The 17,957-nt window shown below is 37.8% G+C and overlaps 2 protein-coding genes across 5 annotated transcripts in view; both read left to right on the forward strand.

Annotated features, from left to right (window-relative positions):
- Positions 1–3,750, forward strand: part of CSDE1 (cold shock domain containing E1) — a 35,356-nt gene extending 31,606 nt beyond the window's left edge. For 3 of the 4 annotated variants that reach the window (XM_040230977.1, XM_040230976.1, XM_040230975.1), the window contains 4 exons: positions 155–333; positions 1,170–1,333; positions 1,892–2,024; positions 2,443–3,745. In XM_040230977.1, the coding sequence (XP_040086911.1) occupies positions 155–333; positions 1,170–1,333; positions 1,892–2,024; positions 2,443–2,490 (524 nt within the window). In that variant the 3' untranslated portion in view covers positions 2,491–3,745. Of the gene's footprint in view, positions 1–154; positions 334–1,169; positions 1,334–1,891; positions 2,025–2,442 lie in introns of all 4 variants that reach the window. The other variant, XM_040230974.1, reaches the window with a different exon arrangement.
- Positions 3,751–3,863: 113 nt separating this feature from the next.
- Positions 3,864–14,204, forward strand: NRAS (NRAS proto-oncogene, GTPase). Its single transcript, XM_040230979.1, has 7 exons — positions 3,864–3,998; positions 4,490–4,617; positions 6,678–6,856; positions 8,816–8,975; positions 9,681–9,804; positions 10,124–10,165; positions 10,271–14,204. Exons 2-5 carry the CDS (start codon positions 4,507–4,509, stop codon positions 9,798–9,800), a joined length of 570 nt encoding a protein of 189 aa, XP_040086913.1. The 5' UTR covers positions 3,864–3,998; positions 4,490–4,506; the 3' UTR covers positions 9,801–9,804; positions 10,124–10,165; positions 10,271–14,204.
- Positions 14,205–17,957: the final 3,753 nt, after the last annotated feature.

The following is a 17,957-nucleotide window of genomic DNA, read 5'->3' on the forward strand; positions in this document are numbered from 1 at the left end:
TTATTGAAGCTTTAAACTAGAATTTCTCAGGTATTAAAAATCTTAGTGAATATAATATTTTTAGCAAATTATTTATAAATTTATTAGGACCATCAACAGAGAGGGCTGTTGTGAAATATTAGCTTTTAGACTTTGTACCTGTTTCTCCCTACAGGGGATATGAAAGGTGAGGTCTATCCATTTGGCATAGTTGGGATGGCCAACAAAGGGGATTGCCTACAGAAAGGGGAGAGTGTCAAGTTCCAGTTGTGTGTCCTGGGCCAAAATGCACAGACTATGGCCTACAACATCACACCCCTGCGTAGGGCTACAGTGGAGTGTGTGAAAGATCAGGTAAGTGTGAAATACCTCTGGATCCAATTCGATCCTTTTATGAGTTGGTAACCAAACCCTTGAAAATTTTTCAGCCAAGCAGGAACCATCAACATTCATTTTGTTTTTATTTTCACTTTATCTTCCTTTTCAATGATTTGAAGAGCTTATTAAAAACTGAAAAACCATATGGGAAAAAAAATGGCAACAGTAGCAAAAGGAAAGTAAAAGTAGTACTAATAACTAACATAATGGGGAAAATAAGTTCAGAGTGAGACTTCCAGAATACAAAGACATATTAACAGTTTTTCATACTTGAGCTCAGAGCTGCTTTTGTAGACCACACAAAGAATGAAACCATGTATATAGAAGTTTTCATAAAATAAACTTTGGGCAAACAAAACTATTCCTGGTACTTAGGATCTCAATGGAATCTGTGAGTCCTTAGAGAAGACTTTTTTTTTTAAATTTCAGTACAGTGAATACAAACATTTTGTATGGCTGTTTCTAGTAATACCCTAACCCAACTTGATTTTGGAAGGGAGCAGAACAAGCGTATGGTCAAATGACAACTTCTCTGATTTTGCTTAATTCAAAAGCTTGGTTCATGCATTATATGTAGGCACAAGATAACCTTTGTTACTCTGGCTGTGCTAGAGTGAGTGGCAGTGATTTCAAAGATACATTTCTTCCCTAAGTTTTGCAGACCAGGCAGCTGAACTGGAGCATCAGCATTGACACCATGTTTTATAAATCCCGTTCTAATTAGGGTCATGCATTATGCTTCATTCAAAGTGGGTTTCCTTTTCCCTCCTATGGTGTGTCTTTTTTACACTACTGTCTTTTTAAACTTTCAGTTTGGCTTCATTAACTATGAAGTAGGAGATAGCAAGAAGCTCTTTTTCCATGTGAAAGAAGTTCAGGATGGCATTGAGCTACAGGCAGGAGATGAGGTGGAATTCTCAGTGATTCTTAATCAGCGCACTGGCAAGTGCAGTGCTTGTAATGTTTGGCGAGTCTGGTGAGTTTGTTGTTGTTCGTTAGTAACCTCCTTTGACTGTCTTTTAACTTTTGTAATCTCTGCTTTATCATGTTTCTTCACTTTCCACCACTGCTCTGTGTAATTCGCTTCTGCCACTTTCTGGCTATTTCTTCATTGTCTACATTTCATAGTTTACCGTTTCTGGCACTATGATTTTGTTTTAATAACACGGTTAACATGAGAGGAGCTAAGAGTCTCTGGAAATACTTCTTCATATTTTTCCATTTCTATGGTTTTTTTTCATACCCAGTACCTTGTTTTATGTGTCTGCGGAACTGGTCTTTCTGATTGTGGACCAGTCTAGGGATGAACCTCACCCAAATGATTCTTTCAGCTCCTACAAAGTAATAAACCTTGAGTTGGGAATAAAAAGATAAACCAAGTTGTCTGTCCTGTCTTGCTAGCCAGTTGGCTAGGTGAGGCAAGAGTCCCCCCTCATTAACACTGAGTCATTTGGGTATTAGGTAAAGGACACATTCTACATGTACTTACTTCTCACCAAGTGTTGCTTATTCTCATCTCTTGACTTTGTTATAGCGAGGGCCCCAAGGCTGTTGCAGCTCCACGACCTGATAGGTTGGTCAATCGCTTGAAGAATATCACCCTGGATGATGCCAGTGCTCCTCGCCTAATGGTTCTTCGTCAGCCAAGGGGACCAGATAACTCAATGGTATGAGGGCATACAAATTTTAGGGGGGAAATGGGGGCAGCTGATAAACCAACATACAACTTGAGGTCCTATTTTAGTATAGCTCAAAGGGCTTAATTTACGAAAGTGCTTCAAGTATCACTATCATAATCAGTTAGGATTCCTGCCTATTGGGTCAGCCCCTAACATAATGGTTACTTGGAATAAGAGGAACATTTCTGATACTTTGAACATAGTTTAGGTAATAGATCAGGAAAGCTTACTATAGGTTTCCTCCTCTGCAAAAGAATTGGTGGTGATATAGAGTAATACTTTGGTATTGTATATTAATATCACATATACATATATGTGATATATATATCATGTTACATTTTGGGATTGTGAATGTACCATGATGTCACACACCTGGTTCATTAACTGCAATTTTATTTCTTTACAGGGATTTGGTGCAGAAAGAAAGATCCGTCAAGCTGGTGTCATTGACTAACCACATCCACAAAGCACATCATTAATCCACTATGATCAAGTTGGGGGGATTCTGGTGAAGGGTTCTGAATATCTCTCTCTTCATCCCTCCCAAAATCTGGAATACTTATTCTATTGAGCTATTACACCAGTTTTAACACCTTCCTCGTGTTATGTTTAAAAAAATAAATAAATTTAAGAAAACCATTTTAAAATTATGCACAGTTGCAGCCTGGAAAACTTAAGGTGGCGCCTTATAGTATCAATTTTAGGAGCTTTATTTGGTGCATTTAACGCAACTGGTAATTGCAAAATCCACTTCGCCTGTGTAAAAGAAAAATATAGACTGTTAACTTGTTGGCCCTATGAAATTCTGCACTTGATAGTTAGTATATACTCTACCTTCATTACTTCTGGCAAGATTTCTGCCTTAGCACTCAGTTGCATTCTTCTTCCTTTTCTGTTTATTACGCTTTAATTCTGAGGACCATATGAGGGTAGAATATATTAAAAATTACCAAAATTTGTATAGGCAAACCATTTCCTTAAGTTGATGGCCAAATGTTAAAATGTTATTTTTCATATCATTTATAATCTTGTCACAGTCCACTTAACGAAGTTTGGTTAGATTTCAGTGAAAATTATCTTCCAGAGTAGTTTTTTTTTTTTTTTTTCCTGGCATGGGGGGTGGGTAACTTTACTACAATTAGTATGTATGGTGCAGAATTTCATGCAAATGAGGTGTGCCAGCAGTGTGATAATTTAAACGTATTTAAACAAAAACAAAAAGACGAATGCACAAACTTGCTGCTGCTTAGATCACTGCAGCTTATAGGACCCAGTTTCTTTTACTGATTTCAAAACAAAACAAAAGAAAAAAATAATAAAAAAGTTGTGCCTGAAATGAATCTTGTTTTTTTTATAAGTAGCCGCCTGGTTCCTGTGTCCTGTAAAAATACAGGCACTTGACCCTTGGTGTAGCTTCTGTTCGACTTTTTATCACGGGAATGGATTGGTCTGATTTCTTGGCCCTCATCTTGAATTGGCCATATACAAGGTCCCTGGCCAGTGGACTGAAGGCTTTGTCTAAGATGACATGGGTCAGCTCAGGGGATGTGGGGGAGGGTGCTTTTATCTTCCCCGTTGTCGTTTGAGGTTTTGATCTTCTCTGGGTAAAGAGGCCATTTATCTTTGTAAACACATAACATTTTGCTTTCTCCAGTTTTCTGTTAATGGCGAAAGAATGGAAGCGAATAAAGTTTTACTGATTTTTGAGACACTAGCACCTAGCGCTTTCATTATTAAAACGTCCTGTATGGGAGGGGCGGGTCTGGGTGCGGTCTGCCGCGTGACTCCTGGGTCAGAGGCCCACGTGGCCGGGGCGGGGACTTGGCGCAGACTGATTACGTATCGGGCGGGGCCGGAAGTGCCGCTCCCTAGTGGGGGCTGTTCATGGCGGTTCCGGGGTCTCCCAACAACTTTCCCGGTTGTGGTCGTAATCTATCCGAAGTGGAGGCAGTGGAGCTAGAGGTAAGGCTCTGGCGTGTGTAGCGTTCAGCTTTCGAGCATAGTGATAATTCCTTGTTGCCAGAAATCGAGCGGAATCTACGAACTGGAAACAAAGGCCCTGGGCGGGGGTGTCCTTCGATTTGAGCCCTACGGGGGAGTTCTCTGGAGAAAGGCGGGGAGCGGGGGGCACTAAGAAAGGGAGACAGCCTGGCGGCCGTCCCCCAAAACAAGATTTACAGGAGTAGGAAGGGGGGTTTCCTTTACCTTAGTCTGAGGGCGGGGCCCAAAGTCTTGAAAACGAGGGTGAGGGTAGCTGGAAGATTAATCCAGAATTCTGAGATCCACAGTAACCTGCAAGTGTTTTTGCACTCCTGAATCACTTTGAGAACCAAGTGGAGATGAACGTATACGGAACCAATCCATTTCAAATTCTGGTTTTAGTTACTGTTGATTACAGAAAGCTTTGAAGTTCTGTGATTCGCCAGTTAACCCTAATTGCTCCTTTCCCACAGGTTCTTGCTGGTGTGAAATGACTGAGTACAAACTGGTGGTGGTTGGAGCAGGTGGTGTTGGGAAAAGTGCACTGACAATCCAGCTAATCCAGAACCACTTTGTAGATGAATATGATCCCACCATAGAGGTGAGGCCCAGTGGTAGTCCGCTGACCGTACCTCTCTATTTCCATTTAGTCTTACCCATTCCCTTCCCCGTACCCTTCAGCTATTCTTTCGCTAAAGAATGATCAGAAGAGAAAAAGTAATTTGGGGCTCTGTGTTTAGTAATACAATAAATTAAGCTTTTTTTACATGTTTGTGGGAAAGAATTCATTTTTATTAGCTGCTGAAGATTTTATAAAAAGTTTACAATTTTTATCGTTTTGGAAACTGTTGCAAAGTCATCGTTGAATTCGTTTAGTTTCTTCATATGACAGCTCTGTTAAAAAGAACACAGGTCATAGTATAAATATCTGAATAATAGCAGGAAGGAGAAAAAGGATTGAGAGATCTAGGTGTTTCTTACATAGTTGGAAGCAACTGAAACTGTGGGTTGAGGTAGAAAGAACATGAGATTTTGAGTCACTGTGCCTTGGAGTACCGTCCTATTTTCAGTTTTAGTTATGTGATAGTGAGCAATCACTCTCTTCGTCTAGTAAAGTACCATAAATTTGTCTTGCCTGACACACAAGCGATGTGAAAAATCAAGTATGTTAAATTTTTGTGGATGCTGATGCAGTGTAATTATTACTTATTTAAGGATTCTGTTGTGTTTGTAGGAGTTCATGTTACAGATTGATTTCAGTAAGTGGTATCTAAAACTCTTTACATAAATAGTTTGTAATCTTATTCTAATCCAATTTAGAAATGTAAAACTCTAGAGATTATTTTAATCCACACCCTGGTCTTTGTACTACCTAACCACTAAGTGTTTAATGCAAGCTATCTCTAATATAGGCATTCTTAAAAATTAGTCCTTGGCAAAATTTTATTTTAGGCTTACCAGCTTTAGTATTAATGGTTATAACGTTTTGATGTTTCTCAAAGTTTTATTGGTTAAAAGATAGTTTACATAAAGTAAGTCTTATAGCTACAGCTCAGTGGCTTTAAATTTGTGTACACCATGTAAGCATCATATAGATAACAATATAGACTGTTTCCAATGCTCAGGAGAGTTCTCTCATGCCCCTTTCTAGTCAGTAAACCCCCTTGTCCTGCCAGGAAATAACCACTTCTCTGACTTCTGTTACCACATTTTAGTTTGACTAAAACCTATCTTTATAATTTTAATTTTCCTTATTTCCCTAGAACACACATACACTTGACCATATTTCATGCTTCAGGGAAATTTTGGCAATGTGAATTCTCTGTTAATTTGAAAGTATATTACAGTCCTGAAATGCAGTAAGTTACTGAGGAGCTGTTGAATAGGCTTGCAAACTGTGTTACACACTGTTTCTGAAGCCAGATCTTTAGTGTGTGATGAGGTTGTTTTTTTTTTAATTCCCAGAACATAAATATTTTTTAAAAAGTAAAAATTTTGCGTTTGAGCCAAATTGAATTTTTTTTAGTATGATCTGAGCATCTCTTTCTTCCCAAAGAATTAGTGTACCTTAACCTTGTTTGGAACTTTCAGGCATTTGATTCATGAATATTTGAAAAATACTCATGGGGATGAATATTCCCAAATATTCATGATGACAATCTGTCATGATGAGAAAAATAGTTTGGTATTATTTTCTGAAATAAATGATATTTGTGTATATAATCATGAACACAAAAGACACTGTATCTTAGGCCAAGTTATAATTGGTGGAGATAAGTTTAGAATAGTAAATTGACAATAGACAACTCAAACGAGAGAAGTGCAGTTTATACTTCAGTGAAATACACTGTGAACCTAATCTCTAGTCTTATCTGCAATAGAACTATCCTTTGAATTACCATGTTTTCTTCATCTTCTCCAGGAACAGTGGCCATATTTTCTTTTCTGCAGGCATATAAAATTTGGGACTTTTTCCTAGGGTGACATTAAGTACTTTCTATGTGATTATGTATATATTAGCAGTTTGAGGAACAAAGCAAAGAGACAGAGTTGGACTTGATTAGAGTTTATTTAACCTTGGCAGTAGCATTGCATTCCCTATGATTTTTAATAAAAATGGAATCTCCCTCTCTCCCTGCCCTCCTACCCTCCACACCCCAGGATTCCTACCGAAAACAGGTGGTTATAGATGGTGAAACCTGTCTGTTGGACATACTGGATACAGCTGGACAAGAGGAGTACAGTGCCATGAGAGACCAATACATGAGGACAGGCGAAGGCTTCCTTTGTGTATTTGCCATCAATAATAGCAAATCATTTGCAGATATTAACCTCTACAGGTACTAGGAGCATTGTTTTTTCTGAAAGGATCATCTTTAAGTGTGTTCTGTAGTTTTGGGGTAGGGATGAGGATACCACACTAGGGAAGATACAGATTTTTAATTATGAAAAGAATTTCTTTTAGGTTGTGGTATTGGGAGCCTGGGGTTATTACTGAAAGTTAATACTGGGATTTATTTTACATAATCTACTTTGGCTAGAATGCATGGTAATACATGCATGGGGCATGCTAATGGTAGTGATTTAGAGCTAGAGGCTTTGTTATGAGAGATCACAAAGAAATCTCGAGAGCAGAAGACCCCTCTGAAATACATTCTTCAGTAACAGAGACAATAACAGGAAGAAACAAATGGCGAGAAGGTAGATAAAGATGAAAGTGGGACAAAGGAATGTAAAGATGGCCTTTCTGCACAGAACCTTTAACTTTCAAAGCTCGATTGAACCATATAAATCCTGGTATGACATTCTTATTTTACAGAAGTAAAGTTCAGAAGGAGGTTTGTTAGGTTTCATAGTCATGATTGTTATTAATAGACCCAGAACCAAAAACCCAGGGCTTCTATTTCTTAGACATATGTTTTTTAAGCAGAATAATAAAGTGGTTAGGAATATAAATTCTGCCTGGGTTGCAGCTTGGCTCCATCATCTCTTAGCCATGGAAGTTTGGGGCAAACTACTAAATCTCTGAGCCTTCTTATCTAACAGTATGAAGATAGTGGTACTTACTCAGAGTTGCTGTGAAAATTAAATTAGTTAATAAATATGGGAATCCCTCAGAACAGTGTTTGCCACAGAGTGAATGCTACACAAGTGTTCTGCTGTAACCTTGAGTCCTGGTGTACACTCCAACCATATGAAGATGTCAACTCTCAGAAACAAGTCCAAAACTGGTTTTCTTCCCCTAAACCTGTTCTACTTTCCATTTTCTCTCTGGAATTAATAAAGCACTAAATAAAATGCTCAGCACTTGACAAGCACCTAATATTTGCTAAATTTCTACAAATCATTTTCCTCTTAAGCTCTCTTGTATTATCCCTTCACATAGGGTACTGCCATCATCCCAAACAAAGCTCAGTTCTGTAGATAGCCAGTGAAATGGATTTCAAGTTCATGATTGTGTGTGTAATTCAAAGGGAGAGTCTAGAGCAATGCCGTGCAGTATGGTAGACACAAGCCATTTGTGGTTTTTCAAATTGAGTAGAATTAACAATTCAAGAGTCAGTTCCTTGGTCCCACGTTAGCAACTGACTTTTCAGGTGTTCAGTAGCTTCACGTGACTAGTAGACATAGTTGGACGGTGCGGCTGGAGAATGTTTCCGTCATCATGAGAATACCCGTTGGACAGGGTTGGTCCAGAGAATCTGGAGCAATAGTTTCCACACTGCTGTGTCTTATGTCTTGTCATTGAAGAGAGTACTATCAGTTGGGAGTTTCAGATCTTTTAATCTGCTGTTAATAAGAGCAGTTATAGTGTGTTCTAATTTATATCTTGGACTTCCAGCTGTAATTTTGTTTGAAGAAAATGTTTGGACACCACCCATCCAGAGAAGTGGATAGACTGTCTTTCATTAAATACTGTCATACTCCAGGAACCTTCGAAAAGTTATTTGGAGGCAGTAAGCTTTACTTTTTATACTTCAGACCTTTAATCTAGAGTGTGATTTTGAGTTGCCAGTTAAATCCAGAGCCCAGCTCTTCAGAGAATCAAGAGACCTAAAAGGGGCCTGTGTCAAGATAGAAAGTGAACTGGTACTTGGCTTTCTTGTGGCTATTGCATCAAGTCTAAACCAGTCTTCTTAGTATGCAACTAGTTAAAAAAAAGAAGAAAAAAAAAACAGGGAAACGCAATACTAGAAGCCAATAGAGCTAGCTGAAGTTTGTTAGATTTTATTTTTTACTTCAGACTGTTTATTCCTTCCTAAAAGTTTATTCTTGTTACCATAATAATTCCCTTTTAGGGAACAGATTAAGCGTGTAAAGGACTCGGATGATGTACCTATGGTGCTAGTAGGAAACAAGTGTGACTTGCCAACAAGGACAGTTGACACAAAACAAGCCCATGAATTGGCCAAAAGCTATGGGATTCCATTCATTGAAACCTCAGCCAAGACCAGACAGGTACAGTACAGCTTTCAGCATCTGGCAAGGGCTTAAGGCAGAAAAAGTTTGACTGATGGACTCTTTGCTAGAGGTGTGATCTGCATTCTTTGTTGTTTGGGTTGGTTTTGCTTTTGTTTTGTTTTTTATGAATTTGACTGCATCGAGTCTTAGTTGCTGCATGTGGGATCTAGTTCCCTGATGAGGGATCAAACCCTAGCCACCTGCATTGGGAGCATGGAGTCTTAACCACTGGACCACGAGGAAAGTCCCTGGTTTGGATTTTTTAATAGAGTTCTATTTTTTTAAATCTGCAATTTAAACCCAAAATAAATTTATTAACATTCTGATCTGGTTTCTTTTTTACGCCTGCTTTAACATGCACAAGTATTTCTAAATGAAGACCCTTGATTAAAGATACTTAAAACATTAGTCCTTTCTCCATCACCACCAGCTACTGTTTAAGGTATAGGCCCTCCTGAATGAAATCTTTAGATTTGATGGTTCTATATGTCTCCTGTTACCCATTTTCTTTTGCACGAATGTTATTTTTGCAAAAAGTGCTGTTTGTATATCAGCCTGCTAATGTGATACAGTAGGAATGCTCAGCTTATTTTTCAGCTAGTAATTGAATAATTGCAATTTTAAATCCACATAAGGAAATACAAATTAGAGCTTACAACTTGGGTTGTGTAAGCTGTCTTTATCATTTTTTCTCTCTTACAGGGTGTTGAAGATGCCTTTTACACACTGGTAAGAGAAATACGTCAGTACCGAATGAAAAAACTCAACAGCAGTGATGATGGCAGTCAAGGTTGTATGGGGTTGCCATGTGTGGTAATGTAACAAGGTGAGCGAGCATGTAGTCTATTGATGTACGTATAAGTACTGTTTAGGCAATTTGGAGGAGTATTGCTGTTATCTTTTCTGTGTTGCTATTTAACTGAGAGTTCACCTCACTTAAAAATCTAAAATTAACTGCTTTCCTTTTGGCAGCCTTTCTGAGAGTACTGCAGCCTAAACTGTCTTAAAAACATGTAATTATTTTACAGACAGCGTTACCTTTTCAATAATATTAGAAATTAGAAGATTTTGTTTATGAAAGATATTACCAGAAGCGTAAAGGATCACTATTTGATGATGACATGGTGTGTTTTCTTTTCTCATAGATACTTTTAAAGTTCTCACATCAGAAAAGAGCCACTGTCAAGGTAGGACAAGTTTGGAAATGAGGGTATTATCATTTATGTTGATTTCATAACCTTGTTTTTCCAATACTCTATGTGCCATTTATACAGATTCCATCTTTATTTCAGCTGCACTGACACCCTGGTCCTGACTTCCCTGGAGGAGAAGTATTCCTGTTGCTATCTTCGTCTCAAAAAGAAGCTCCTGCTATTTCCCCAACTCTCAGTAGATCAATATAATATTCTCTATTTGAGAAGTTCTCAGAATAACTACCTCCTCACTTGGTTGTCTGACCAGAGAAATGAACCTCTTGTTACTCCCAGTATTTTTCCACCCTGGGTTCTCCCCCAGCACACACAAACACACCTCTGCCACCCAGGTTTTTCATCTGAAAAGCAATTAATACTCTGAAACAGAGAACCAAACTGTAGAAACATGAAATTCTGTAGAAAACAATGTCTTGAGCTCTAAAGTAGCAACTGCTGGTGATTTTGTTTTTTTCTCCTTTTTATTGTTGAACTTGGAACTATGTTGGTTTTTGGAGAAATGTCATAAATTACTGTTTTGCTGAGAATATAGTTAATGTTACTCTTTGGTTTGTTTGTAATGTTATCATCTATATTCTATAAACTGGCATCTACTCTGTATTTAGAAATACAAAAATGAATACTGAGCTTTTGAGTCTACCCTCATCTTCTCGACTTTCTTGCAATTAAATGTAACTTTCACGATGAAGTGCCTTTTTCCTGGAAGTGACTTGTAGACTTCCTTTACAATACTTCAGTGGAATAGATGTCTCAGAAACTGTTATACATGAAAATGAATGTCTGAGATATGTCTGTGACCCATCTAGCTTTGAGGGAAAGATACACCAATATGATAGCAGATGCCATTTCTTACATCTATAAAGTTGATTTTCTGGAGACCTATTTTGGGGCTCTCCCGAGAGAAAGATGAGACTATAAATGATTAGGAATAATTTCACTTAATTTTTATCTAACCTCCACTTTTTTTTTGGTAGTTTACTACCTGCAAAACATATAATTTGTTTCCTTTTAGCTTACAGATAATCTAATGTTCAATGAACTTCCATTCATATTTTAATTTGGATCATATCAGGAAGTCTACATTTGCAGGTGTTCAAAAATTGTAAAAGTGTGACGCAGTTTTATTTAATAGCTGTGATCAATGATTTTCAAGCCTCAAATATGTTAATAGATACATTTTCACTGTATATCATGGTATTAATAATTATTGATGTATATAATTGTCCTTGGTCCTCTTCTCTGTTCGTCACCTCATGGCAGTGGCTTGATTAATTATTTCAGCTGAGTAAAGCATGGTGCTAATAGACCAGGGTCACAGTGTCAAAACTTCAGTGAGCCAATTAGCATCACAGAGAAAGAAATTCTTTCACATTTGCTCATGATTAACTCCAGCTAATAGTTTTGCCAGATGTGTGTGGTTAGTCCTGCAAGGAAAGAAGAAGTCGGTTAATACAAATTCTTAACCAGGACTGGAAAAACTTGTTTTCCTAAGAAGGGTCAGCTTAGAAGTCTTTATCTGGACTCTATTTTTAGCCACATGGAAATCAAATTAAGCTTATCTTTTTTCTCAAGTTTTTCAGAGTGAGGATGCCTCAGATCAACATTTTTAAAATATTCTTTATTCTTACATTCTTTTAAGGGTTTAAAACAACGTTGAATAATTAGTCTGGGTATACCAGGTAATAAGCTGATAAGTTTGTGCTGAACAAGAAGTAGCCTTTGGATTGAAATTGCTGTTTTGAGAAGGGATAGAAAATATAATTAATAATTATGAGAATTTGGAGACTTGACTTTTCTATTTGCAGATAATATCCTGATAATTCTAATGAAAATAGACTTGGATAACTTTTGATAAAAGAATCGTTCCAAAATGGCCACTTTCTGTTCTCGTCTTCTAATGTGTAAATACTTACTGAGGTCCTCTTTTAATAAGAGTTGTCATTTATTAAGCAAATTCTACATTGCCTTGAAATGAATTTAGAAGAGAAGAAAAGATCATACTGTACCCAGAGAATGAAAAATCCAGAGAATTGTGCTCCTTAGTGCTAATTCTGAAGCTTTCATAGTCCACACCCATAGACAGAAACTCTCTGCCACTTTGCTTCTGCTCTTCTTGGAGCATTGCGCTGTCATTTCCTTGAGGATAGACTGAGGCTTGTCAACTCGGTTGTATTGTCTTCCTCCTCTTCCTCTTGTCTGTGTGAGTGACAGTGTGACTCTTACTAATGTCGGATACGGGGAGGTGGGGGGGGAGTAGCTCATTTTAGGCTCTTGCACCCTTTACTGGTGTATGTTTGTATCTTTTAGTTTTCTCAAGTATGTTCTAAGCACAGAAGTATCTTAAGTGGGGCCAAAATTCAGACTTGAAAATGTCCTTTTAATAGCTTCTTAAAAAGTTACACTTTGGTGTGAATTTTGGCACTATAGAGTGACAAACTTTTAAACGCTGAATAACTTCAGTTAGTGTGTTACAGTTTTTAGACCATGTTTGTGATTGCTGAAAACAATTATAGTTTACCTCAAAATATGAAAGTCTCTTTCCCCAAGTTAAGTGCCTGACCAGCTGTCATAAATTGCATATTACTTTATGTTTGTTTGTTTTTTAAAGGTTGCACATTCAAGATTGTGAAAATAAGGTGTTCTGTCCGAAAGCTACCATGCCTGTCTGTAAATGAATCCATTGAGTGCTGTACTTCTTCCAACAGCTTACTACAGAATGCTACTTGGTAATATCATACTTGTTACAGTTTTCACTTCAGGAGTGTAATAGGTGAAATGATCCTAGGTATGTATTGTAGTGGGCCCCATGTTTAGTCTTTCATCATCCTTTAAACTGCTGTGAATTTTTTGTCTTGACTTGAAAGCAAGGATAGAGAAACACTTTAAAGAGATACTTTGGTTTTTTTCCATTCCAGAATTGGTGAGCATAATTATATTTTGCTTTACATTTACAGTCATGAACTCTTAAGCTGGCAGCTACAACCAGGAACCAAAAAAGGGTGCATTCTGCTTCTTGTAATTCATCTCTGCTAATAAATTATAAGAAGCAAGGATAACTAATCAGAGAAACTGTTTTATTTGGGTGGTTTCTATAAACAAGGGACTATAATTCTTAAACATTATTTTTCATTTTTGCTGTTTCTTTAAAGAAACCTAATGTGCCACAACATTATTTTAAGGTGTTTCTTAAAAGAATTGTTTTTAAAAGTGTTCTCATTTTCAGAGTAATTGTAGATATATTTCAAAATATAACTGATAATTTTTAAAGGCCTGAGTACTGACCTAAGAAGCAATTGTATGAATTCTCTGGGGGGAAGGGAGGAGCTCAGTGAAAGCTGTATGACTTTTATATTTCTGTGCCATCAAATAAAGGTAAAAATGTCTATTGTGCAGTTCTGCTGTTCAAACAGAAACTATTGGCCTCCTTGGCCCTAAATGAAAGGGCTGGTATTTTAAGTTGACTATTTTATTGTAAATTAATCCATCCTAATTTTTTAAAATTTGGTTGAATGTTTCCTTGTTAAATGTTTAAAAAATAAAACTGGAAGTTCTTTGCTTAGTCATAATTGTTTTTGCCACTGATGTGCCTTTATTGAAGGTTAATATTAGATTCAGACTTTCGATGTGATGTTTGGACTATATTGGAAGGTCTGAGTTCCTCATTTTGTCAGTATAAAATAAGTCAGAGCCTGCTTTAGTATGTCAAGTATGATTCATAGCTATATGTCAGATTCTCACACATTAACATGAAATGCTAGAAGCTACCATTGGATCTTTTGATCTATCTTTGTGCTATTGCACAGTCTACCAATCTTGGTAGTTTTTTTTTTTTTTTTTTTTTAATTTTTATTGGAATATAGTTGCTTTACAATGTTGTGTTAGTTTCCGCTGTGTAGCAAAATGAATCAGCTATGCTTATACGTATATCCCCTCCCTTTGGATTCCTTTCCCATAAGATGTGTGCTATTTTTGATAGTTGTGTAAGATTCCACTATATGAATGAACTATGACTGATCTACCTAGTTGTCTGTTGATGGATTGTTAAGTCATTTCTGGTTTTGGGGGGGCAGTGTGCTGGGGAGGCTATTATAAATAGTGCTGAGATAAACATCACTGCACACATACCCTTGGGCACATCTTCCAGTTTTCCCTTAGGATAAATTCCAAGAAATCGGATTGCAGATTCTGAGGTTTCAGGCTTGAGTCTTGGTGTAGTTTTGAGAGCCAGAGAACATGGGTTCCAACTATAATTTTGCTCCTCTAGCCAGTAGTTTCCTCATTTTGCAAAATAGGGAAGTTGAATAAGGATATCACAGATCTCCCAGTCCTAACTTAGGAGATATAAAAGAGTGATTTCAAATCTAGACTTTTTCAGTCAATACCAGAATACAGTGATTATGAGGACCTTGGTTCATTCTACCGAAGACATCAAATTTATTTTTACTTTTTTTATTTAAGGGGAGAGATGTGGATCATTAGTATTTGAGTTAATCTTATGGAAACCAAATTTAAGCAACAAAATAATGTTTCTAGCTACTGGGATGAGTATAAATACTTTAGATTGTAAAATGTATATGCCAAACAGAATCATAGACTTGGTATATCTAAAACAGATTTCCCCCTGAGTCAGTTACCTATGCCTCACATCAGATGTTTTGTTCTAATATTTGACCCCCAGATAACTGAGAAAGAGGAAAGAATATTGTCTTACTGATGAGAGCTGCTGTTTGCTTAGCAAAATGAAGCTATAGAAAAGACAGACAATGAAAAAGCTAAGGAAACTTATTTGGAATGTAAGGGGACCTCCCATATATCCCTGTGCTTTTAAGGTTTCTATTCTTAGAACTAGCAATTCTCAAGGTCATTAAAAGGCCAACAGTTGCATGAGTTATTTGATATCCATAAATACATGTAAAGGGGCCAGGAGGTCATGCTAGTGATCATTTTGCAAAACCACTTAGGACACATTTCAGATTATGTCCAGCCCATGACTTGAGAGCATGGAGAGAATCAGTGTCTAGTATCCAAATGGAAGGGTATGCTTTTGTAATGCTCCCATTGTACTCTGGGCAATGAAACGTGGTCTTATACCTTAGTAAAGGAAAACTGGAACTCCGGGAGCATCCTGGAACATCCAAAATACAGATAAATAGCCTTTGCAGTGCCAAAGGGAGTATCAATGGTTCAGATTTGGGAACTGGAAGTAGACCTAGTGAATTAATCATTCTTATCTGGAGACGCTGCGTTCATGATTTACTCGGCATTTGCACCGAAATAGTCTACTTACTAACCTATAGCAGTGTTCTTGCCTGGAGAATCCCAGGGATTGGGGAGCCTGGTGGCCTGCCATCTATGGGGTCGCACAGAGTCGAACACGACTGAAGCGACTTAGCAGCAGCAGCGGGGAGCGGGGAGGTGTTTTCAATTTAATGTTTAATCTCTTAACACTAGCATAAATACAGACTGCCATCGGTTTGTAGGCATCATATAAAGAAAACAAGGGATAGTGCCTGCAGTATTGGGGGTTAAGGTGATGATAAATGTTTCTAAAGATAGAGGCAGCTACATGCCTAACCAGGGAGGATGTGGTTGAAACTGAGCAGTTGCCTGCTAGAGCCTTCAGATGCAGAATGCTGAAATACTATCCTGGTTAGGAAAAGCAGTCTTCTAAGAATAGCTCCTGTGGATGTGATAAAATTGGCACTGTTGACGTCAAACTTTCTATAGGAGCTCGAGATGTGTGAGTTCTGTATGATACTTGTCTGGGGGAAAGCGGCACGTTGTTAAAGTCCAAAATGAAACTCTAGCACAGCCTGTGAACTGAAGTTACCAAGGTCCGTGTCCCTGTCGCTGCCTGGTTCTATAGCTTATTCTCTGACATTTCCTCTCAGAGAACCAAGTTCAGGTTCCACTGTAAGACAGCCATGTGATGTTTTTCACTGGCTTGGTAAGTTTTCCTTCCTAATCTACTTAGCAGGTTTTTATTGAACCTACTACGTGCCTGGATGCTGCGCTACTCTGAGTGTACAGCAGTGAACCAGATAGACTGTCTGCTCATTCATTTTGTATTGAGAAGAGATCTCGAAAACAAACATTTCTTGGTTGCAATTTGGTGATTATTTCAAAGGAGAACCTTGTTCCCTGAGACACAACTTGTCTAGCCTTGCTGATCCAGCTGCCACCCACGTGACACTGCCCAAGGTCACCTCCTTCCTAATTTTTCGGAGAATAATCAAGGCTACCCAAGAGGCACTAGAACCTGTCTCAAGCTTCATTGCTTCCTGAGTCTCTTTTCAAATCAAAGCTCTCAAATAAGGAAATTGTATATTGCTTCACAGTTTCAAAGTGTCCTTACATGCATCTTGTTAAACCTCCCATAAAAGCCATGTGAGAGAGGAATGGTCTTTTTATACTGATGTAAATCACATAAAAACAGATGGATTTACTCCAGATTTGAACCCAGGTCTTTTGACCTTATCAGCTAGTGCAAATGACCCTTGAACAACACACATTTGAACTGGGCAGTTTCCCGTATATGCAGATTTTTTTCAATAGTAAGTACTACAGTACTGCACAGTCCAAGGTTGGTTGAGTCAAGAATACAGAGGAACCATGCACACTGAGGGCTGACTGTAGGTTATAGGTGGGTTGTCAACTTCGTGCAGAGTGGGCGCCCCTAAGTCCTGCGTTGTTCAGGGTCAGCTGTAGTTTCAAACCATGCTGCTCAAAGCCCTTGAAGTATCATAAAGGAGATGTCTGAGCCTGAGTGGGTGGGGTCTCCTCTTCCTCCCTTGTCCTTCCCCTCAGGCTCCATTTTCATCAATTTTGGGATTTGGGGTTTTGTTTTTTTTTTGTATATTAGTGAGATATTTTATTTTTATAGGCTTAAATATCAAGAATGACAATTTTTAATTTACCTGAAATTTGGTATGAAATGACCTCATCTTTCAAGTAGTTTCACTAATTTTATAATAGTAATAGAATCTGCCTTAAAAAATTGAAAAGAATTAGAAACCACATGTAGAATTGCAGTTAACCTTTACGCAAAGTTAATCACTTTAAAGTTTTGTTATTGTTGTTCTGTCATCTTTAGTGACACATTCTTATGCAGAGTCATAATTCATATGCACACTGTCATCTCTGTTTGTGAAAATTTTGTAATTTTTCACAAACCATCTAGTTCTGTACCTTATTCATTTCACTTAATATAAATTCCACACCTTTTCTATGTCAGCATATTTATAGCAACATCTTTCTTTTGAAAAGTATGTAATACTATAACTTATATAACCTCTCTACTGACAAATATATAGGCTGTTTATCTGATGATTTTCTCATATCAGATATCATATTCAACATATATTTGCCAGCATATGCATGGAGCAAATTCCCACAAAATAGTTGTTTGTACTTGATGCGTTATTTGTTTTAATACGTATAGCCTTACTTTTCCTCCAAATACTTTTAAAAATCATTTATTTCTGGCTGTGCAGTCTTTGTTGTTGAGTGCAGGCTCTCTAGTTTCAGAGAGTCAGGGCTACTCTCTGGTTGCAATGCCTGGGCTTCTCATCGCAGTGGCTTCTCTTGTTGTGGAGCACAGGCTCTTGTGCATCCCAGCTCAGGAGTCGTGGGGTGTGGGCTTGGTTGCTCCTCGGCATGTGAGATCTTCCCAGACCAGAGATCGGACCCATGTTCCCTACACTGGCGGTAGATTGCTAATCACTGAACTACCAGGGAAGTTCCAAATAATGTTTTATGAATAGATTCC

The sequence above is a fragment of the Oryx dammah genome, unplaced genomic scaffold, assembly GCF_014754425.2.
Source record: "Oryx dammah isolate SB20612 unplaced genomic scaffold, SCBI_Odam_1.1 HiC_scaffold_28, whole genome shotgun sequence".
Taxonomy (NCBI): Eukaryota; Metazoa; Chordata; class Mammalia; order Artiodactyla; family Bovidae; genus Oryx; species Oryx dammah.